The 20,810-nt window shown below is 43.8% G+C and overlaps 1 protein-coding gene across 4 annotated transcripts in view; it reads right to left on the bottom strand.

Moving 5' to 3' along the window:
* Positions 1 to 5,368: 5,368 nt before the first annotated feature.
* The window catches only part of DNM1L (dynamin 1 like), a 63,508-nt gene continuing 48,066 nt past the window's right edge, over positions 5,369 to 20,810 (bottom strand). For all 4 annotated transcript variants that reach the window (XM_040439076.1, XM_040439050.1, XM_040439068.1 and 1 more), the window contains 4 exons: positions 19,783 to 19,956; positions 18,349 to 18,458; positions 18,114 to 18,273; positions 5,369 to 5,879 (listed from right to left, as the gene is read on the bottom strand). In XM_040439076.1, coding sequence (XP_040295010.1) covers positions 5,823 to 5,879; positions 18,114 to 18,273; positions 18,349 to 18,458; positions 19,783 to 19,956 — 501 coding nt within the window. In that variant the 3' untranslated portion in view covers positions 5,369 to 5,822. The remainder of the gene's footprint in view (positions 5,880 to 18,113; positions 18,274 to 18,348; positions 18,459 to 19,782; positions 19,957 to 20,810) is intronic.

The raw sequence follows: 20,810 nt of genomic DNA, 5'->3' as shown, positions 1-20,810 counted from the left end.
ATGAGGGCATTTTTAGACATTTGGATCCCAGACTTCTTCTCACGCTTTAGGGCCCCTAAAATGCCAGGGCAGTATAAATACCCCACATGTGACCCCATTTTGGAAAGAAAACACCCCAAGGTATTCAATGAGGGGCATGACGACTTCATAAAATTTTTTATTTTTTTGGCACAAGTTAATGGAAATTGATTTTTATTTTATTTTTTTCTCACAAAGTCTCCCTTTCCGCTAACTTGGAACAAAAATTTCAATCTTTCATGGACTCAATATGCCCCTCAGCAAATACCTTGGGGTGTCTTCTTTCCGAAATGGGGTCACATGTGGGGTATTTATACTGCCCTGGCATTTTAGGGGCCCTAAAGCGTGAGAAGAAGTCTGGAATATAAATGTCTAAAAATTTTTACGCATTTGGATTCCGTGAGCGGTATGGCGAGTTCATGTGAGATTTTAATTTTTTGACACAAGTTAGTGGAATATGAGACTTTTTTTTTTTTCTTACAATTTCCGCTAACTTGGGCCAAAAAAAATGTCTGAATGGAGCCTTACAGGGGGGTGATCAGGGAGTGTAAATGGGGTTATCACCCCCCTGTCATTGATCACCCCCCTGTAAGGCTCCATTCAGACGTCCGTATGTGTTTTGCGGATCCGCGGTGTCCGTGTTTTGCGGATCTGCAAAACACATACGGACGTCTGAATGGAGCCTTACAGGGGGGTGATCAGGGAGTCTATATGGGGTGATCACCCCCCTGTAAGGCTCCATTCAGATGTCCGTATGTGTTTTGCGGATCCGATCCATGTATCCGTAAAAAACATACGGACGTCTGAATGGAGCCTTACAGGGGGGTGGTCAGGGAGTCTATATGGGGTGATCAGCCCCCTGTAAGGCTCCATTCAGATGTCCGTATGTGTTTTGCGGATCCGATCCATGTATCCGTGGATCCGTAAAAAACATACGGACGTCTGAATGAAGCCTTACAAGGGGGTGATCAATGACACCGGGGTGATCAGGGAGTCTATATGGGATGATCAGGGGTTAATAAGTGACAGAGGGGGGGGGGGGGGGTGTGTAGTGTAGTGGTGTTTGGTCCTCTGGTGGTCGATCCAAGCAAAAGGGACCACCAGAGGACCAGGTAAAAAAAAAAACGATCGCCGCTGGCAGGCTGGAGATCCACTCGCTTACCTTCCGCGCCTGTGTGCGCGCATTCACAGGAAATATCGCGTCTCGCGAGATGACGCGTATATGCGCGACTCTGCCTGCAGCTGCCGCCTCCGGAACGCGATCCTGCGTTAGGCGGTTAATTGGTGTTACACATATACAATAATTTTCCTTTGAAACTGAATTCCCACATTACGGTAGCTGCTTGGGAAAGAAGAAAGAAAATTATTAAACTTGACTTTTCTGTGTCTTGTAAAAGGCATTACATCATTAGCTAAACACATTTTATATTCTCATTGTCTCACACCCCACCCTCCTTCTTCATAGTCACTTTGGCATTGCCAACATCCGTTATCTCCGTAACGTTTGCCTAGCAGACTATGTCTCTTTGTAAGTATGGGACTCAGCCCACCACAGGCTTCAGCCCCCTTTCCTCACTTTCAAGGATTCATTCAGCTTTCCTGAGACTGGAGGGTTAACACAGACTATGAGGGGGATGGGACTATACAATGCCACTATCTATTTGTCTTTATCCCTTAGCAGCACAGACACAGAGGGGGGTATTGTTCAACGTTCAACTTTCTTCAAACTCTTTCAACTTTTCACTGATACCAGACAATACTTTATCTTTCCTGAAAAACATCCTCTCTCACACTCTGGAAAGCAGAACTACTTCAACAGAGATATCTTTCTAACACCTTCATATTCTTAGTGCTAGCCACACATCTGTTGGCACATACTAGGTACAATACTTATTCATTAACTGACCATCCTTTACTGCTCTGTTTTCTAACTCATCAGAACCCCCCCTCAATATCACCGGAGCTCTAATGTCCACAGTCTCTAACTTCACAGAGTCTTACAGATTTTCACTAGAATCTGCTGTTCTACAACTTTCCACGACACTGTCTCATGAGTTTTCACACACTTACAATTACAGACAAGACAAACAAAACCAACACCTCCCCCTCTCAACAGCAAGCAGAGTTCACCTCCACCAGCAGAATTTTTCCCTGGCTCCCAAATTCTGGTTCCGCTAGCTCAGACTAATACATCTGCCACCGCCTCTGGGGATTCCCAGTCCCAATCATAGGCAGAAATTTATTGTAGCCCCCTAGGACTAAAACATCTGCCACAGAAATTTATTGTAGTCCCTCCTGCGCTTCTCCCTGCCGGTAGTCTTCTTGCCTGTTACCCGGGAAAGGCGTCCGACACAAAAAACATAAAAGGAGAATCCACAGCAGAGCAAACCTTATTCTTTTCAGGCTAAGGTTCTAAAAAACTCGAGATTTCAACAATCAGCCGAGGGCTGCTACTTCACAGTGTAACAAGCGACCAGCAGAAAGATTACCACAGCACGCTGAGGTACAAAATGTGGCAGGGAAGGTAACCAGTTTCTTACCTTGTTTCTGGGGCTGCAGTCCCCGTCGTCAAGTCATCCACCGTGCTTCGGGAACCCAAACCTTCGGCTACTGCTGTTACATTCTCTCGAGCCCCACGTTTCGGGCGCCAACTGTTAAAGTTGCTCTTAATCAGAGCTAAAATGTTTGCTTCTGCTTCTCCAAATTAGTAGTTTAATACTAGGATTTTATGTGCACAGAAGAAGAGACTTGACGCCAGCATGGTCAATTCAGTCCTCAGATTTTTTTTAGACAGCACATTCCTATACATAGTGAGGAAGGGGGAGGAGTACATTGTGTAATGTCCTCATTGGTCAGTAGTGGTACTACGTTTATCACAAATGACCCCTCCAGAAGGGGGGTCTTCCAGGATGGGCTGAGACCCTCATGCTGTTCTTTGTTTGAAGCAACAGGATATGGGAGCCATCTTGATTTCTGAAGAATGATATACATATGTGCTCATCTCTATCACTAGTGAGACGCTCAGGTCCCACTCACGGCTGGCACCAGGGAACAACAATCTGATGCGTCCAGCTTTAATTAATGCTAGGAGCATCAGGTAACTTGTGTATTCAGCTGGTAACTACATGTGCCCTCCTGAGTTCAAGTGTATTGCCATCCTCAGAGCTGTGCTTGGTAAGTTGCAAGGAGGCATCCTCAAACAGCTGATCGACGGAGGCCTCAATCTTGGGAAACCCCTTTAATACAATGTGTAGAGACACATCATTGGCAGAGCTTATCTTGGTCAGCCAAGACTCTGCAGCTCAGCCATGCTGGGGTCGGTACCAAGCATTCGTGTAATTGCTAGGTCCAATAAAGACAGTGGCATTGAGTGCTGTGACATAAGAGGGTTAAAAACAGGTGGAAAGGGTTTCTTAGATTTAAAAAAATAAAATAAAAAGTGCAAAGTTGATTCTTTTCAAATTGGGACAACAGAAAATGCTGGTTACAAATATCTCTTTCCTGGAAAACAGTTGCCCCACCATCGCAGGGTGATGGGTTTAAAGAGGACTTGTCACCTCTCCTGACATGTCTGCTTTAGCTACTAATTACACCCCCTTATAATAAGAATTCTGCAGCATCTACTCTTATAACCATGTTGTGCCATTTCTTTTATAATTCCTGCTAAAAATTATGAATGAATTGCAGTCTGCAATGAAGGTCCAGTTGGGGGCATGTCCCTGCACCGTCTGACACTGGCAATACCCAGTAATTCTGTAATAACTTCTAGCAGGAATTATAAAGGCATGGCACATCATAGAGTCATACGAATAGATGCTCCAGAGTGAGACATGTCAGCATTGGTTACAGGTCCTCTTTATTGCTTATTTTAGGACCATCAATTGAGGACACAAGGACTGGTGAGTGAACAAGACAAGAACTTTCTGCAGGACCAGTTTATTTACAATGATAAGCACAGACATATCAGAACATACAGTGCGTCTCTGGCAGCGGAGGACGAACAGACTGGCTTGCAGGCAGCGCTTGTTCCCCTACATCACACAGACTAGGTGTACAAGCAGACCTATCACAAGAGAATAATGGCGTCATCTCCCGATTTGGTGCAGGTCCCTTTAACGTATCACACAACCCTTACCAAGTTCTCTGGTGGCAGAAAATAAAGACACGTACAACACAGAATGTTCATCTTAAAGCTTTTTTGTTTTATGAAGGGAACAGTTTTCACCCCCATGGGTTCACTGTCCATGACGCAAACTTAAAACCACTAAACATGCAGCTGCCTCTAGGGTCGGATAAGACTTTTTCCTAATATAAATGGCTGACATCTCTAGAGGCCAAGGCTTTTAGACTGCCCAAAACAACCTCTATGACTTGAGAGGTAACATTTTTCATATTCCATATACTGTACAATTTAAAGGGGTTACCAACTCAGGCTTACATCTTATACTGGCACTCCAAGCCATTATACGCATCAACTCACAATCTCTATGCAGTTAAAGGGAACCTGTCACCGGGATTTTGTGTATAGAGCTGAGGACATGGGCTGCTAGATGGCCGCTAGCACATCCGCAATACCCAGTCCCCAAAGCTCTGTGTGCTTTTATGGTGTAAATAAACTGATTTGATACATATGCAAATTAACCTGAAATGAGTGAGGGACAGGACTCATATGCAAATTAACCTGAGATGAGCCCTGTCCTTGAGATGAGTGAGGGACAGGACTCATCTCAGGTTAATTTGCATATGTATCAAATCGGTTTTTTTACACAATAAAAGCACACAGAGCTATGGGGACTGGGTATTGCGGATGTGCTAGCGGCCATCTAGCAACCCATGTCCTCAGCTCTATACACAAAATCCCGGTGATTGGTTCCCTTTAAAGATTACAGGCGCTTAAACCCCTTACTGGACATCTTAGTTTAAACTGCTAAGATCCACCATTATACATCCCAGAACCAAAGTAGGGAGGGGCAGTATACTTTGCCTGGCATCCATCTGAAAAGGATATGTGTCAGCCAGCTGCTCTTTTTACAGTGCTCCTCCCATATGTCCTTTTCAGATGGATGACAGGCACAGTGCACAAGCTTTTAAATTCTAGTTATAGGATCTGGACAGTAAATGCTCTTAGCTCCCACTAGACGAACGTCTTTGAAATGTAAGTGCCTTTGTTATGACCTAATGATGGGTGCACAGGTGACACCTTAGCCTGAATACAGCCATTTTGTAGAGGGAGCCAGTAGAGTTTAGCCAATTAAAAACTAGTCACATGACAAGATGGGGGACCCATAAATGCATTTTCGTCTACATACTCACGATCAACTTCATATTGATGAGTGGAGATTTCTCTATATGTTCTGGTGAACTTTATTGTATGATGGACAATGTGTAAATACTTCAGTGCAGTACCAAACAATAAAATGCAAATGTTTACACAATTCCAGAGAACTGTACGGGTTCTGTAGAAAACATACATCCCCTAAAACTAAACCGATGGAACAGTCATGTGTGTGAAATGGAACGATAAGGGGCTTCCCAGCATGCTTTGCTCCATTGTCACAACAGTTGGTCAGCTCGAATCACAACAGAAATCTGTATGGTGGGGGTGATACTTGTGACGCAATATTAATTGTGTGAATAGTATAGCTTTTTCCTAAATACATCAGGTTCCCTTCTGGACATCCGTACCCCCCATATGTACTGTATACGGATAGCAGGAATTCGATCAAGTATATGCGGACTGACGAGCTCCTCTACAAGTTGTGTGACTTTTCTTCCATCTGGTTTGGGACGTTTTGAACTCCTGGTCACCAGAGATGTGTCTCCCGGATTTCAGCAATTATCTGACTGGCTCTCTGCAAAGCCTGAGGGATGATAGGTGGTACATGTTACACATATTAGAAAGCAATTGCATGTTAACATGGATATATTATATATATATATATATATTATATATATATATATCCAGAAAAAGGACGGCACACCGGTCTTGAAAAAGTAAAAGTGGTTTTAATCAACCTTGCGGTACAACGTTTCGGCTCCAATACTGAGCCTTTCTCAAGCACGTGCTTGAGAAAGGCTCAGTATTGGAGCCGAAACGTTGTACCGCAAGGTTGATTAAAACCACTTTTACTTTTTCAAGACCGGTGTGCCGTCCTTTTTCTGGATCCATTGATTGGGGTAAGGAGTCGATTCCCCTGGAGCGTGCACCCTATTTTTCCCGCGCAGTAGTCAGTGCCGCCATTTTTCACATATATATATATATATATATATATATATATATATAATTTTGTACAAAAGTCTCTTTATCATAGTAAAACATTGAAACCGCCAATTTCAGAGGGACCAGCTGACCATGAAATGTGTTTGGAGTCCTCCATGCTCTACCCTGATAGGCAGTGTGATCTCAATGCCCAATTCTTTTGTTCCTGGGAAGACAATTTGCTGCTAGTGGTTCCATACATTTTCTTTTTGAGAACACTTTCGGTGAGCGATAGATGTTGGCTGGACAAGTGTACAGCCATAGACCTAAAATAATTGGCCAGCAGACAAATTCTTCATGTTGAAGTTGGCCCGGTGGACACCTACAGCTGGCTATACGTCACCCCTTCATGCTGCCACCACAGGAGCGTAGCATTGGAGACTGAATATTCAAAGTCTACTAAAGCCATTCTGGCTTATGGAAAGGATTCTCCATGAAGGGAAGAACCGGAAGTTTTTTTTTCTTTTTCAGACTAGAAGTAGTCTATTCTTCACTACTGTGCTCCTGCAAGGACAGCGCTCACTGCGGCCCCTACACCTGCAGAACTGTGGAATCAGTACACTGCATACATGTCAGCGGTGTACAGATTCCAAAGCGCTATTGACACCCTGAACTTTGGGTGCCTATTTTGTCATTAAAACAAATAAAAATAAAGGAATGACGTATATTATAACAATTGTGGACCATTTACAATAGTATAAAATTTAAAGTTTCAAAGTCAAATAAAAAGTTAGTTACCCCTTAAAAAGGTAATCTCATCAGGAAACGGTTAAGTCAGGCACAATGCCTTGTAGGGCTAGTTCAGCTGAATGCAATGACGCTCTTAGCAATCCACTGCTTCAGGGCTCATGCATACAAACGTATTTTCTTTCCGTGTCCGTTATTTTTTATTGTGGACTGTATGCGAAACCATTCATTTAAATGGGTCCGCAAAAAAAAAAAAAAAGTTGCTCCGAGTGCATTCCGTTTCCGTTCCGCGTCGGAGGTGAGAGCCGCGGAGGTTGCGGCCAGTCTGGGCAAATTCGCCCGCTCATCCTCAGTGCCTCCTCCAAATGTATCAGGCGCCCCTACCAACTGTGTGGGGGAAACATCCAAAAAACCCTCAGAGCGCTGACTGTGCACCTCAGGTCCCCAAGATGGCAGCTCAGCAATCAGGGAGGGAAAAGGCCATAGATCATCAGTCTCTTCCCTGTGCTACAGAGGATAATCCTATGAAGATTGACCACTTTCCTACTGATGGAGTAGATCCCACAATTAAAAGATATCTTTGCAGCTGTACAGCACTGCAGCAGTTCACTGGCTATTCTCACTACACACATGGGCAGCTTGCAAGAAAAGGTCTCCCTCATCAGGCAAGATCTTAGGCAGGTCACTGAGAGGATCAAAGAGGTCGAAGATAGAGTGAGCACCATTGAGTATCAATTGCCCCCTGTGAAAAGAGATCTCTGCAGAATTGTACATAATGTGACACTACTGATGTCTAAAACTGAAGACTTGGAAAATAGGTCAAGGAGAAAAACTCAGATTGATTGGGGTTCCCAAAAAAGCAGAAGGGACTGACCCAGTGGCAGATTGGCTAACCCTTAAATTTGGCAAGGACTCTCTATCACGCTTGTTTGCCATTGGAAGAGCACACAGGGTGCCTTTCCGTTCTCCACTAGCGGGGCTCCCCTCGTCCAGTCTAAATGAAAGTGCTACACTTTAGGGATAGAGACAACATTCTTAAAAAAGCCAGAAATTATCCTGAGCTTTTGCTCAACGGAAATAAAGTTTCTATCTTTCCAGATTTTTCTGCCGAGGTTCAGCGAACATTGGATGAACGCACCTTCTACAAGTTCCAGGAACCGTAATGGATCCTATGAGGGTCAAGGATCGTGTCCGATGAGTACAATATACTACCTCTGTGTCCTCTCCTTTGCCATTGTTCTATTACAATTTTCTATTCTGATAGGAGTTTGTACATTATAGAAAATGTACTAATGATTGCTATTTAGTAGGAAGATATATGCCTTAGAATATTAAAGGGGACCCCCGCCGATCAGCTGTTTAAGAAGGCAGCAGCGCCGCAGCATTCTCACTGTTTACCGCAGGCCAAGTGACGTCACGACTAGTATCACTGGCCTGATACTAAAAATATCACATGAACATGAACCCTCAGGTGAACACAATCAAAAAAAGTCCCCTTACATCACTAAAAGTGCAACACCAAGCGATCAAAAAGGCAAATTCCCCCCCAAAATAGTATCAATCTAACGGTCACCTCATCCCGGCAAAAATTTGCCCCTACCTAAGACAATCGCCCAAAAAAAAAAAAAAAAAAAAAAAAAACACACACACTATGGCTCTCAGACTATGGAGACTCTAAAACATGATTTTGTTTCAAAAATGATATCACAAATAAAAAAAGTAGACATATTAGATATCGCCGAGTCCGTAAGAACCTGCTCTATAAAAATATCACATGACTTAACCCCTCAGGTGAACACCGTAAAAAAATAAAAACGGTGTCAAAAAAAGCAATTTTTTGTCACCTTACATCACAAATTTTAATAGCAAGCAATCAAAGTCATATGCACCCCAAAATAGTGCCAAACATTCATCTCACCTAAGACAATCAACCCAAAAATTTAAAACTATGGCTTTGAAAAATGTGGAGATATGTTTTTTAAAAATGCTTTATGTAAAACTGAAACAGATTTGGTATTGTCGTGTCCGTAACATCCTGCTCTATAAAAAATACCACATGATCTAACCTGTCAGATGAACGTTATAAATAAAAACTGCCAAAACAGCAATTTTATTTAATTTGCTTCACAAAAAGTGTAATATAGAGCAACCAAAAATCATATGTACCCAGAAATAGTACGAACAAAACTGCCACCTTATCCCGTAGTTTCCAAAATAAGGTCACTTTTTTTTGGAGTTTCTACTCTAGGGGTGCTTCAAATGGGACATGGTGTCAAAAAACCAGTCCAGCAAAATCTGCCTTCCAAAAACCGTATAGTATTCCTTTCCTTCTGAGCAATGCTGTGTGCCCGTACAGCAGTTTACGACCACATATGGGGTGTTTCTGTAAACTACAGAATCATGGCCATAAATATTGAGTTTTGTTTGGCTGTTAACCCTTGCTTTGTAACTGGAAAAAATGGATTAACATAGAAAATCTGCCAAAAAAGTGAAATTCTGAAATTTCATCTCCATTTTCCATTAATTCTTGTGGAACACTAAAGGATTAACAAAAGTTTGTAAAATCAGTTTTGTATACCTTGAGGGGTGTAGTTTCTAAAATAAGGTCACTTTTTTGGGGAGTTTCTGCTCTAGGGGTGCATCAGGGGGTCTTGAAATGTGACATGGCAGCTTAAAAATATCCCAGCGAAATCTGCTTTCCAAAAACCATATGGCGTTCCTTTCCTTCTGCACAATGCTGTGTGCCCGTACAGCAGTTTACAACCACATGTGGGGTGTTTCTGTAAACTACAGAATCAGGGCAATAATTATTGAGCTTTGTTTGGCTGTTAACCCTTGCTTTGTCAGTGGAAAAAAAAAAATATTAAAATGGAAAATCTGCCAAAAAAGTGAAATTCAGAAATTTCATCTCCATTTTCCATTAATTCTTGTGGAACAACTAAATAGTTAACAAAGTTAGTAAAATCTATTTTGAATACCTTGAGGGGTGTAGTTTCTAAAATGGGTCATTTTTGGGTGGTTTCTATTATATAAGCCTCACAAAGTGACTTCAGACCTGAACTGGTCCTTAAAAAGTGGGTTTTGGAAATTTTCTGAAAAGTTTCATGATTTGCTTCTAAACGTCCAAGCCTTCTAAACGTCCCCAAAAAATAAAATGGCATTCACAAAATATCCAAACATGAAGTAGACATATGGGGAATGTAAAGTAATAACTATTTTTGTAGGTATTACTATTATAAAAAGTAGAGAAATTGAAATTTGGAAAGGTTTCAAAATTTTTGGTAAATTTTGTATTTGTTTTATAAATAAAAATATATTTTTTGACTCAATTTTACCACGGTCATGAACTACAATACGCGATGAGAAAACTTTCAGAATGGCCTGGATAAGAAAAAGCGTTTTAAAGTTAACACCACATAAAGGGACATGTTAGGCTACTTTCAGACTAGCGTTCAGAGAGGATCCGTCTGGTGTCTGCACAGACGGATCCTCTCCTATAATGCAGACGTTTGGATCCGTTCTGAACGGATCCGTCTGAATTATAGTTTAAAAAAAATTCTAAGTCTGAAAGTTGTTCAGACGGATCCGTCCAGACTTTACATTGAAAGTCAATGGGGGACGGATCAGTTTGAAAATTGAGCCATATTGTGTCAAATTCAAACGGATCCGTCCCCATTGACTTACATTGTAAGTCTGGACGGATCCGTTTGCCTCCGCACGGCCAGGCGGACACCCGAACGGTCCGCCTGCTGAGCGGAGAGGAGGCTGAACGCTGCCAGACTGATGCATTCTGGGCGGACCCGCATCCACTTAGAATGCATTGGTAGCTGGACGGATGCGTTCGGGGCCGCTTGTGAGGCCCTTCAAACGAAGCTCACAAGCGGAGCACCGACGCTAGTGTGAAAGTAGCCTTAGATTTGCAAAAAATTGCCTGGTCCTTAAGGTGAAATATGGCAGGGTACCTAAACCCCTTAAGGACTCAGCCCTATTTCACCTTGGCCAAGGACTTGGCCATTTATTGCAAATCTGACCAGTGTCACTTTAAGTGCTGATAACTTTAAAAAGCTTTGACTTATCCAGGCCATTCTGACACTGTTTTTTCGTCACATATTGTACTTCATGATACTGGTAAAATGAAGTAAAAAAAATTCATTTTTATTTATAAAAAAAAAAAATACCAAATTTACCCAAAATTTGTAAAAAATTGCAAATTTCCAAGTTTCAATTTCTCTACTTCTATAATACATAGTAATACCTCCAAAAATAGTTATTACTTTACATTCCCCATATGTCTACTTCATGTTTGGATCATTTTGGGAATGATATTATATTTTTGGGGGATGTTACAAGGCTTAGAAGTTTAGAAGCAAATCTTGAAATTTTTAAGACATTTTCAAAAACCCTATTTTTAGGGACCAGTTCAGGTCTGAAGTCACTTTGCGAGGCCATATGTGGTCGTAAACCGCTGTACGGGCACACGGCAGGGCGCAGAAGGAAAGGAATGCCATACGGTTTTTGGAAGGCAGGTTTTGCTGGACTAGTTTTTTTTACACCATGTCCCATTTGAAGCCCCCCGATGCACCCCTAGAGTAGAAACTCCAAAAAAGTGACCCCATTTTAGAAACTACGGGATAGGGTGGCAGTATTGTTGGTACTAGTTTAGGGTACATATGATTTTTGGTTGCTCTATATTACACTTTTTGTGAGGCAAGGTAACAAGAAATAGCTGTTTTGGCACAGTTTTTATTTTTTGTTATTTACAACATTCATCTGACAGGTTAGATCATGTGGTATTTTTATAGACCAGGTTGTCACGGATGCTTCGATACCTAATATGTATACAATTTTTTTATTTATTTATGTAAGTTTTACACAATGATTTCATTTTTGAAGCAAAAAAAATAAATCATGTTTTAGTGTTTCCATAGTCGGAGAGACATAATTTTTTCAGTTTTTGGGTGATTACCTTGGGTAGGGTATGATTTTTGCGGGATGAGGTGACTGTTTTATTGGCACTATTTTGGGGTGCGAGTTTTTATTTTTTACAGTGTTCATCTCAGGGGTTAGGTCATGTGATATTTTTATAGAGCCGGTCGATACAGACGCAGCGATACCTAATATGTATACTTTTTTTTTTTTTTATGTAAGTTTTAGACAATAACAGCTTTTTTAAAACAAATAAAATGATGTTTTAGTGTCTCCATATTCTGAGCCATAGTTTTTTTATTTTTTGGGCGATTGTCTCAGGCAGGGGCTCATTTTTTGCGGGATGAGGTGACTGTTAGATTGGTACTATTTTGGTGGGCAACCGCCTTTTTGATCGCTTGCTGTTGTACTTTTTGTGATGTAAGGTGACAAAAAAATGGTTTATTTAGCACAGTTTTTATTTTATATTTTTTACGGTGTTCATCTGAGGGGTTAGGTCATGTGATATGTTTATAGAGACGGTCGATACAGACACTGCGATACCCAATATGTATACTTTCCCCCCCCCCCTATTTTTTACCATTTTTTTACTTTATTTGGGGAAAATTACGTTTTTGTTTATTTTTACTTGAAACTTAATTTTTTGGGGGGAAAACTATTTTTTCACTTTATTTTTTGTCCCACTTTGGGACTTGAACATTAGGGGGTCTAATTGCCTTTACAATGCATTCCAATACTTCTGTATTGGAATGCATTGGCTGTATGAGTAATCCTGTTCCAAACCGCAGGTCTGAATTGACCTGCGGTTTGCTGCGATCGCCAATGCGGGGGGTCACATGACGACCCCCTCCCCCCTTGGCGTTGTGACAGGATGCCCGCTGAATGATTTCAGCGGACATCCTGTTCCGATTAACCCCCGCCGCAATGTAGTTTTAAAGGTACGTCATGGGTCCTTAAGGACTTGGCAAACTAAGTCCTTAAGGGGTTAAAATGATTATCATGCCAAAGCTTGTGTATGTCTTGCACAATTCCCCAACAAATTTTTTTCAGGATAGATGGTATGTTTAGAAGCTTGATCTGGCGTAGGAAACGAGCCAGGATTCGGTTGGATATATTACAGAGATATTTCGCTTAGAAGGGTTTTCGCCCTGGGAACGGAAAGGTGTGAAATTTCTGCATCAGCTGCAGAGAGATGGGGCGTTCAAATCATTTGAACAGCTCAGGGCCGACTTTGCCCTGCCTCATACGCCCTTTTATCAATTCTTACAGATACGGCACGCATTCCAGGCTCAGGCAAAATCTATATCGCTTACATGCACAACAGTCCTACTGTTTCAGCAGATTCTCACAAGTGACTCCTCCAGTGGCTTAACATCATCCATATATAGGAACTATAGTGGTCAAGCGAAGGTGGGAAGGAGAGGTTAGCCCAATATCAGAAGACCAATGGAAGAGTTTTAGCCTTGACGCCTCAATTATCATTATGTGAGGGCCAGCATATGTCCCAGCTGTTTCTTGTCCACCGGGTATATAGGACTCTGGCATTTCTGTTCAAGATTGGTGTTGGGCATGATGCTTCATGCCCTAGATGTGGAGAGAGTCCCGCATCCTTGCTGCACATGTTTTGGGGGTGTGCAGGGCTTGGAAACTTCTGGTCAGGTGTGATAGCAGATATCAAAGACGGCTATCAGGTTGCGGTTTCGCCCGGTCCAAGGACATGTGTACTGGGAATATTGGACATTCAAAACCGACACTCACGCACCGGAGTGCAGCTCTTGCTCTCTCAGGCCAGGAAATGAATAGCTAAACACTGGCTTAGACCCCAGCCCCCAACTAGGGCTGAAATTTTGAACAGAATGACAGAGATCCTTCGCCTAGAAAAGGGCGTTTATCTTAAAAGGCAAGGCCTGGCTAATTTCCGGGTCACAGAAGTGGACATAAAGTATATAAGAAAGTTAAATACCTTTACTTTCACACTTACGTTGTTGTTTTCCGGTATTGAGATCCAACAGAGGATCTCAATACCGGAAAAGTTGGATTTTTGTACTTACCGTAAAATCCATTTCTCGTTTAATTCATTGGGGGACACAGCACCATGGGTATATGCCCAGCTACCACTAGGAGGTGACACTAGATAGATATCAAAAAGGTTGGCTCCGCCCAGGTGGGCTATACCCTCTCAACAGCCACTAGGCTAATCCGTTTGTACCAACAGCAGTAGGAGAGAGAAACCAAAGCGAAGAATCAACATGTCCTGGACCGGGAAAGGACACGAGAACAGCAGCCCGGTGACAGGAAAATAAGTGAAAACAAGGGGTGGGATCTGTGTCCCCCAATGAATTGAACGAGAAACAGATTTTACGGTAAGTACAAAAATCCAACTTTCTCGTTAATGTCATTGGGGGACACAGCAACATGGGACATCCCACAGCAGTCCCCGAAGGTAGAAAGGAAATCTCATGCAAAAAGTTGGACGCACAGGTGCTGGAGAACCCTGTGCCCCAACCAGACCAGGAGAGGCCATAGCATACAATGGTTCCAAAGGAAACAATATAGGAGACAGTCAAGATTCCAAGGACAAGTGCCTGGGAAAAGAGCCCAAGAAGGAACAAGGGGAAACACCCAGTTCCTCCTGAGGTGGGATAAGGAGCAAGGCAGATGTCCTGAGCAAGAACGAAGAGTTGAACAAGTGCGCACTAAAGAGCCCGATGAAGGATCTGGAAGAACCAGGGCTCCTCCTGAAGAAACAGGAGAGTAGCACAGCAACGTCTGTTGGTAACGACCTAGCGCTCTGCATATGGAAGGATGCTCCAGGAGGAGAATCCATTAGAGGACAGACCAAACAAGAAAATTAGACTATGAGGGTACCTGGCAGGAGGAAAAATGCCTGGAAAAAAAAGGACAGAGCAGTCCTTAACCAAGAAGAAAAACCTCCTGAAAACAAGCTAAAAGACCCTGTGGACCGCCCCTCGGCAAAATGAAGGGGCTTCTATAAGGCCTTCTACAGCAAGGCATGTGGGCAAAGAGAAACACCCTATGAGAAGGTGGAAACCCCATCCTGCTAGAGAAAGCAGCCAACGCCTGGGGGAGGAGGGGATCCTAGTTAATGGCCAGGAGAAGGGAATGTAAAGACCTGCTTCCCATAAAAAAAGAGGCTAGGATCGAGCCTCTGAAAAACTAACAAAATATCGCTATGAAATGTAAGACCAGAGATATCCCTGGCCACATGAAGTCTTAGGGAAAAGGGAAACAGTAGCAGGCCCTGGTAATACAAGTGGAGACACACCTGAGAAATACTGGAGTAGAAGGGAGAGGACTCCAAACAGCCTAAGGAGGAACTGTTCTGAAAATGAGGGAAACTTCCATCCTGAAAGTGACCAATACGATCCAAATTGCAAACCGTAGCATTAAACTCTCAGATGCCAGGTACTTGACCTGGGGAGACAGGAAGAGCCTATGGGAAGCCAGGAGGGAAAAGAACCAAACCAGGCCCAAAGAAGCAGCTGTCATACAGAGCATGTGCGGTCAGCGATGCCACGAGTAGATTCCCAGAGGGAACCGGACAGCTAGATCGTCAAAGAATCATTGTGGCAGGGACTCCAAGCAAGATTACCCAGACAGAGGCTCAAGTAGGGTCCACAGAACAGGACCACATGAGGACAATAATAGCCAGATTATCAAGGGAAAAATGAAATGTATCCACCATAGGGAAAAAAACATCAGCCATGGTTAAACAACCATCCCAAGTGTAGTGGCTAGCATACTGTATAACACTGCTCCGGAATGGGAAAGTACAGCACCCTGGATTTTGTAAAAGAAAGGCCAGATATCCATATATCAGAAGAGGATGCAGAATTCACCAGGGAAAGCCAGGGAAGACTACACTGACATGTAGAAACCAGCTACCAGCAGAGCACAATGAAACCCCCAAGGAAAGGGGAAGAAACTGACAGGTGCAGAAAACAGCAAGGCCCAAGTGGACGGCACTACTGTCATGTAGCACCACTAATCCGCGAAACTAAGGGAGTAGAAGAATGCCCGGACCATGGAAGAACTACGGGACCATATCCAATACCACAGTGAGCAGCGGAAAATCCCACCCACCAAGTAGGTGTGTGGCGCTCACTAGTCCTGTCACAGCCATATCAGCGAGGATATCCAGCGATGACCCGAAAACTGCAGTAGCGGCTGGTGCTCACAATGCTTCGTATCCCTGCAGGATAGAGCATTCAGTGGAGATCCAGGAACTCTGTCAAGGCTGGACCATGTAACTGTGTGAAAACAAAGCAGTAAACACAACGCGAGTACTCCTTCATGAATACAGCAATAACTGTATAGGGTTGAAAATCTAGCATGACAGCCAACAACCTGCGCACACGAGGGGAGTGTGGTTGTCTAGTGCGCGACGAGCAATAAAGAAAAAATCATGCCCAGTACAGGGGCAATGGGAAGATTTGGAGGTACTGCACAGGGTGTCACATCTGAAGAGGCCAGCCATATACTGGATCTAAGAATTGCAACTCTGCAAAAAGGGGGGAGAACATATGGTTGCCAGGTACATACTATAACCAGGATGGCCTGTCTGATACAGCGCCTTGAGATAGTACAAGTACACCGCCGAGCATGCCGGTAATGAGGTGCCAGATACATACTAGAACCAGAAAAGGGTGATTAATACAGCGTCTGGGGATGGTACCTTCACTCAGCATGAAGAGGGGCCCCATGATTGCCTAGCACACATTAGAGCCAGGAAAATACACCCAGTAATGCAGGAGCCGTATGGGCCACAGATTGTACCAATAGGGCACAGCACTTGCAGATACTATAAATACTCCGCCTGAATGGGAGTAATCTGATTGCATGGTGAACACGATAATGAGAGTGGAGACATGGCTACAGCATCTGGAAATGGCATATGTACTGCACTTGATAAAGGAGTAGAATGACTGTATGATGCATACTAGAACCAGACATGTGTAATGGCGCGAAAAACGGCTGCGATGTGGCCGGAAAAGGTACGCCATTGGCGGACCAGAACCACGGGAGACCTCGGGCCCTCTGGAATAAATAAAAAAAAAAAAAGGGTGAGGGGAGCTCCTGAGGAGGAATGACGCTCAGGGAGGGTAAAAACAGGGCAAAAGGAGCACCAGGGGCCCGAGAGCAGGCCGGAGACTAAAGTAGAGGGAAAGGCATGGGTGGCCAGGGAGGTGAAGGATACCCAAGGGAGGGAAGAAAAGGGGGAAAGGAGGGACCTAACCAGGCCCCACAAATAAAATTAATCCCATCCCTTGGCCAGAAAGGGGGGTTTAACCCGAGAGACCTCTTGGGGCAGGGATAGAGGACTCAGACAGGGTCACCCCTTCGGCAAACTCAACACTTAGGTGGGATTGCCGGCATGCCACTGCAGATGCAGTAATAGGGGACTGGGTGACCAGCGTAGGTACTTCAAGTACATGCCCGCAGGGGGTACAACTAAAGTGGTAATCCACGATGGAGCCCCATCCTGAAGCAGGCCGAGACCTGCAGAAGAAAGGGAAAAAAATAAAAATAAAATTTAAAGCAGCAAGACCTGCAAAAAAAACGTAGGTCATGTCTGCCTCCTACGGACACTAGACTAAATTTGATAAGCCTAGTGGCTGTGGAGAGAGTATAGCCCCCCCCCCCCCCGGGCGGAGCCAACCTTTTTGATATCTAGTGTCGCCTCCTAGTGGTAGCTGGGCATATACCCATGGTGCTGTGTGTCCCCCAATGACATTAACGAGAAAAAAAACAATTTTCGTTTAGTCCTCATGCAATCTGAATGGAAAGAGATTATCAGGATGTCTTCCTTTCCAGCAGCATCCTGTTTTGTGACCCGAACACAAAACCGCTACAAACTGCGGTTTTGTGTATGGTCATAAAAACTTTTAAAAAATGGCTCAGTCACGAAAAACTATGTAAGTCAATGGTGACGGGTCTGTTTTTTTTTTTTTTTAGGAGTCTATGACCTATTTAGTGATAGATTCATTTTTTTCCCGTTTTGATTTCACACAACCGCATCCTAAAGGAATGGATGCATCCTGATGTGCCAAATCAAAACAAATCCATTTCATTCTGGTATTGAGATCCTCTGACGGATCTCCAAACCGGAATTAATAACCAAGAGTGAAAGTAGCCTAAGCAAATTCAGCGTGGGCGACAGACACTGCATCACAGTATATTATAACTGCCGCGTATTGTATACCTTTAACATATCGGCCGCCTCATTCCTGCGCTGGGCCATGTCCTCAGACTCGGTGAGCAGATCATCCAGCAGGTTGGATTTATAAAGCTGACCCACGAGCTCGCTCTGTAAGGCGTCCTTCACGTGGTTCACTAGAAAGTGCATTACAGCCTTTGGCACACTGTGAGGACACAGAACAACTGTCATTAAAGCCCGGTGTGAAGTGATGGGCGCCTCGCTGCCCCCAGCTACTCACCTGTCCTGAATATTCTTCCGTACTATTAGGAAGTAAGATTTAATTAATCGCTCGATCACTTCACAGTCGCGCTGCTCTCGGGCGGAAAGTTTTCTGGCAACGGGCACAGGCTGGAATGAGAGAGAATAAAATCAGAGAAGACAAGACAGAGGTAGAGGAGAATAGTGGCAGTGTCACGTGCTGTGGGGACAGTCTCATCTAGTACCGCCATATGGAAGCAGAAGTTCTCCAGTTTAATGGAAATTTTGCAGGACTTGATATATGCCCAAACCTTATCTGGAATAGTCTAGGGTCTAAGGCCTCTTTCACACGGGCGTTGCGGGAAAATGTGCGGGTGCATTGCGGGAACACCCGCGATTTTTCCGCGCGAGTGCAAAACATTGTAATGCGTTTTGCACGCGCGTGAGAAAAATCGCGCATGTTTGGTACCCAAACCCGAACTTCTTCACAGAAGTTCGGGCTTGGGATCGGTGTTCTGTAGATTGTATTATTTTCCCTTATAACATGGTTATAAGGGAAAATAATAGCATTCTGAATACAGAATGCATAGTCAAATAGCACTGGAGGGGTTAAAAAAAATAATCAAATAATTTAACTCACCTTAATCCACTTGACCGCGGAGCCGGCATCTCCTTCTGTCTCCTTTCTTCAGGACCTGGGTAAAGGACCTGTGGTGACGTCACTCCGGTCATCACATGATTCATCACCATGGTAAAAGATCATGTGACGTACCATGTGATGACCGGAGTGAAGTCATCAAAGGTCCTGTAACTGTACTTCATGCTCACCTGAGGTCCTATTCAACAAAGGAGACAGAAGGAGATGCCGGGCTACGCGATCAAGTGGACTAAGGTGAGTTAAATGATTTTTTTTTAACCCCTCCAACACTATTTTACTATGCATTCTGTATTCAGAATGCTATTATTTTCCCTTATAACCATGTTATAAGGGAAAAAAATAATGATCGGGTCTCCATCCCGATTGTCTCCTAGCAACCGTGCGTGAAAATCGCACCGCATCCGCACTTGTTTGCGGATGCTTGCGATTTTCACGCAACCCCATTCACTTCTATGGGGCCTGCATTGCGTGAAAAACGCAGAATATAGAGCATGCTGCGATTTTCACGCAACGCATAAGTGATGCGTGAAAATCACTGTTCATCTGAACAGCCCCATAGAAATGAATGGGTCGGTATTCAGTGCGGGTGCAATGCGTTCACCTCACGCATCACATCCGCGCGGAATACTCGCCCGTGTGAAAGGGGCCTAAAAGTTGAAGAACTGCTGTCAAAATCATATGAGCGGCCGGAGAAGACCGACGGTGGGTTTTTAGGCAAAGGTCATAGAAAAGCAACCAAATGGGAAAATCTACAAATCTCGCTTCAATCCATAGCATGCTGGATTATTGGAATTTTACCAAGTTCAGTGGACGTACCACATCCAGCAGATTTACAGCATGACCCCTCTGAGGGCTGGCAGGAAGGGCAGGGGCTGATCTGTTCCGGTCTTCACCTGACAGCTCCTCTCCTTTTGAGTATTTTAACATCCCCCTCCAATTACCAGTCCCAGCATCAGGGATATTGTCACCAGTGCCCACAGCTGGTACAGCCTGTAATGACAGCAGACACAATATAGTCAGGCAAAAGTCAAGTATCAAGGTATATGAAAAACTGATTAAATGGAACCCCACAAATTGTACACACAAACCTCAGGATGCCAGTAACGCAAGAAATGATGTGGTGTTCGGACAGGCTGTTACTTCCATCAACCCACAAAGCGGGGAGAGGAGCTCTCACACGCCGAACCAGGAGAGCACTGAATGTGGCAAATTAAAGGGGTACTCTAGTTTCAGCAAAGAAAGTTCTACAATTTTCCAATTTACCTCCTGTTTCAATTTCTCAGCTTTCAAGATCTCTGGTTGCTGTCAATCAATAAGAACCTAGGGCTGCACGAGGTATCAGAGTCTCCATACTTTTTCAGTACTTTGATAATTTCGGTATTTTTTCGTATCAGTCCCTATCAGAGAACATGGCGCATGCAAACCATGTTCTCATCAGCAGCCACACTGACGCCGCTGGCCACTGCCAAAAATGAAAAACTGAGTGGCCCGATAGGGGTGGGGGGTGGGTGATGTCAGGGAAGGGGGAAAAAATAGGAGGACAGGGGAGAGATACATTCACCATGGTCCACACTCCTAGTGGATGATCACAGAATAAAAGGACCTGCCATTGCCTTCACTTGGTCACACAGTGATGACATCATCGCTGGTCCTTTATCCTACAACAACCAGGAGGATCTTGCGGCAGAACAAGTTTGCTGCTGTATTTAAGTGGAGAAGGTGCAAGGTATGTCCTTCATGGAGACACTGCTGTATTCCTGTATTAATTTGAGGCACAGGGTCTTATTACTTTAGTACCATCATGTATATAATATAATGGGCAACATGGGGTTAATGTGAGAGGT

Source organism: Bufo bufo, chromosome 1, assembly GCF_905171765.1.
Source record: "Bufo bufo chromosome 1, aBufBuf1.1, whole genome shotgun sequence".
In the NCBI taxonomy this organism is placed as follows: Eukaryota; Metazoa; Chordata; class Amphibia; order Anura; family Bufonidae; genus Bufo; species Bufo bufo.
The sequence above is the reverse complement of the archived record's forward strand: the minus strand, read 5'-3'. Positions and strand labels throughout refer to the sequence as shown.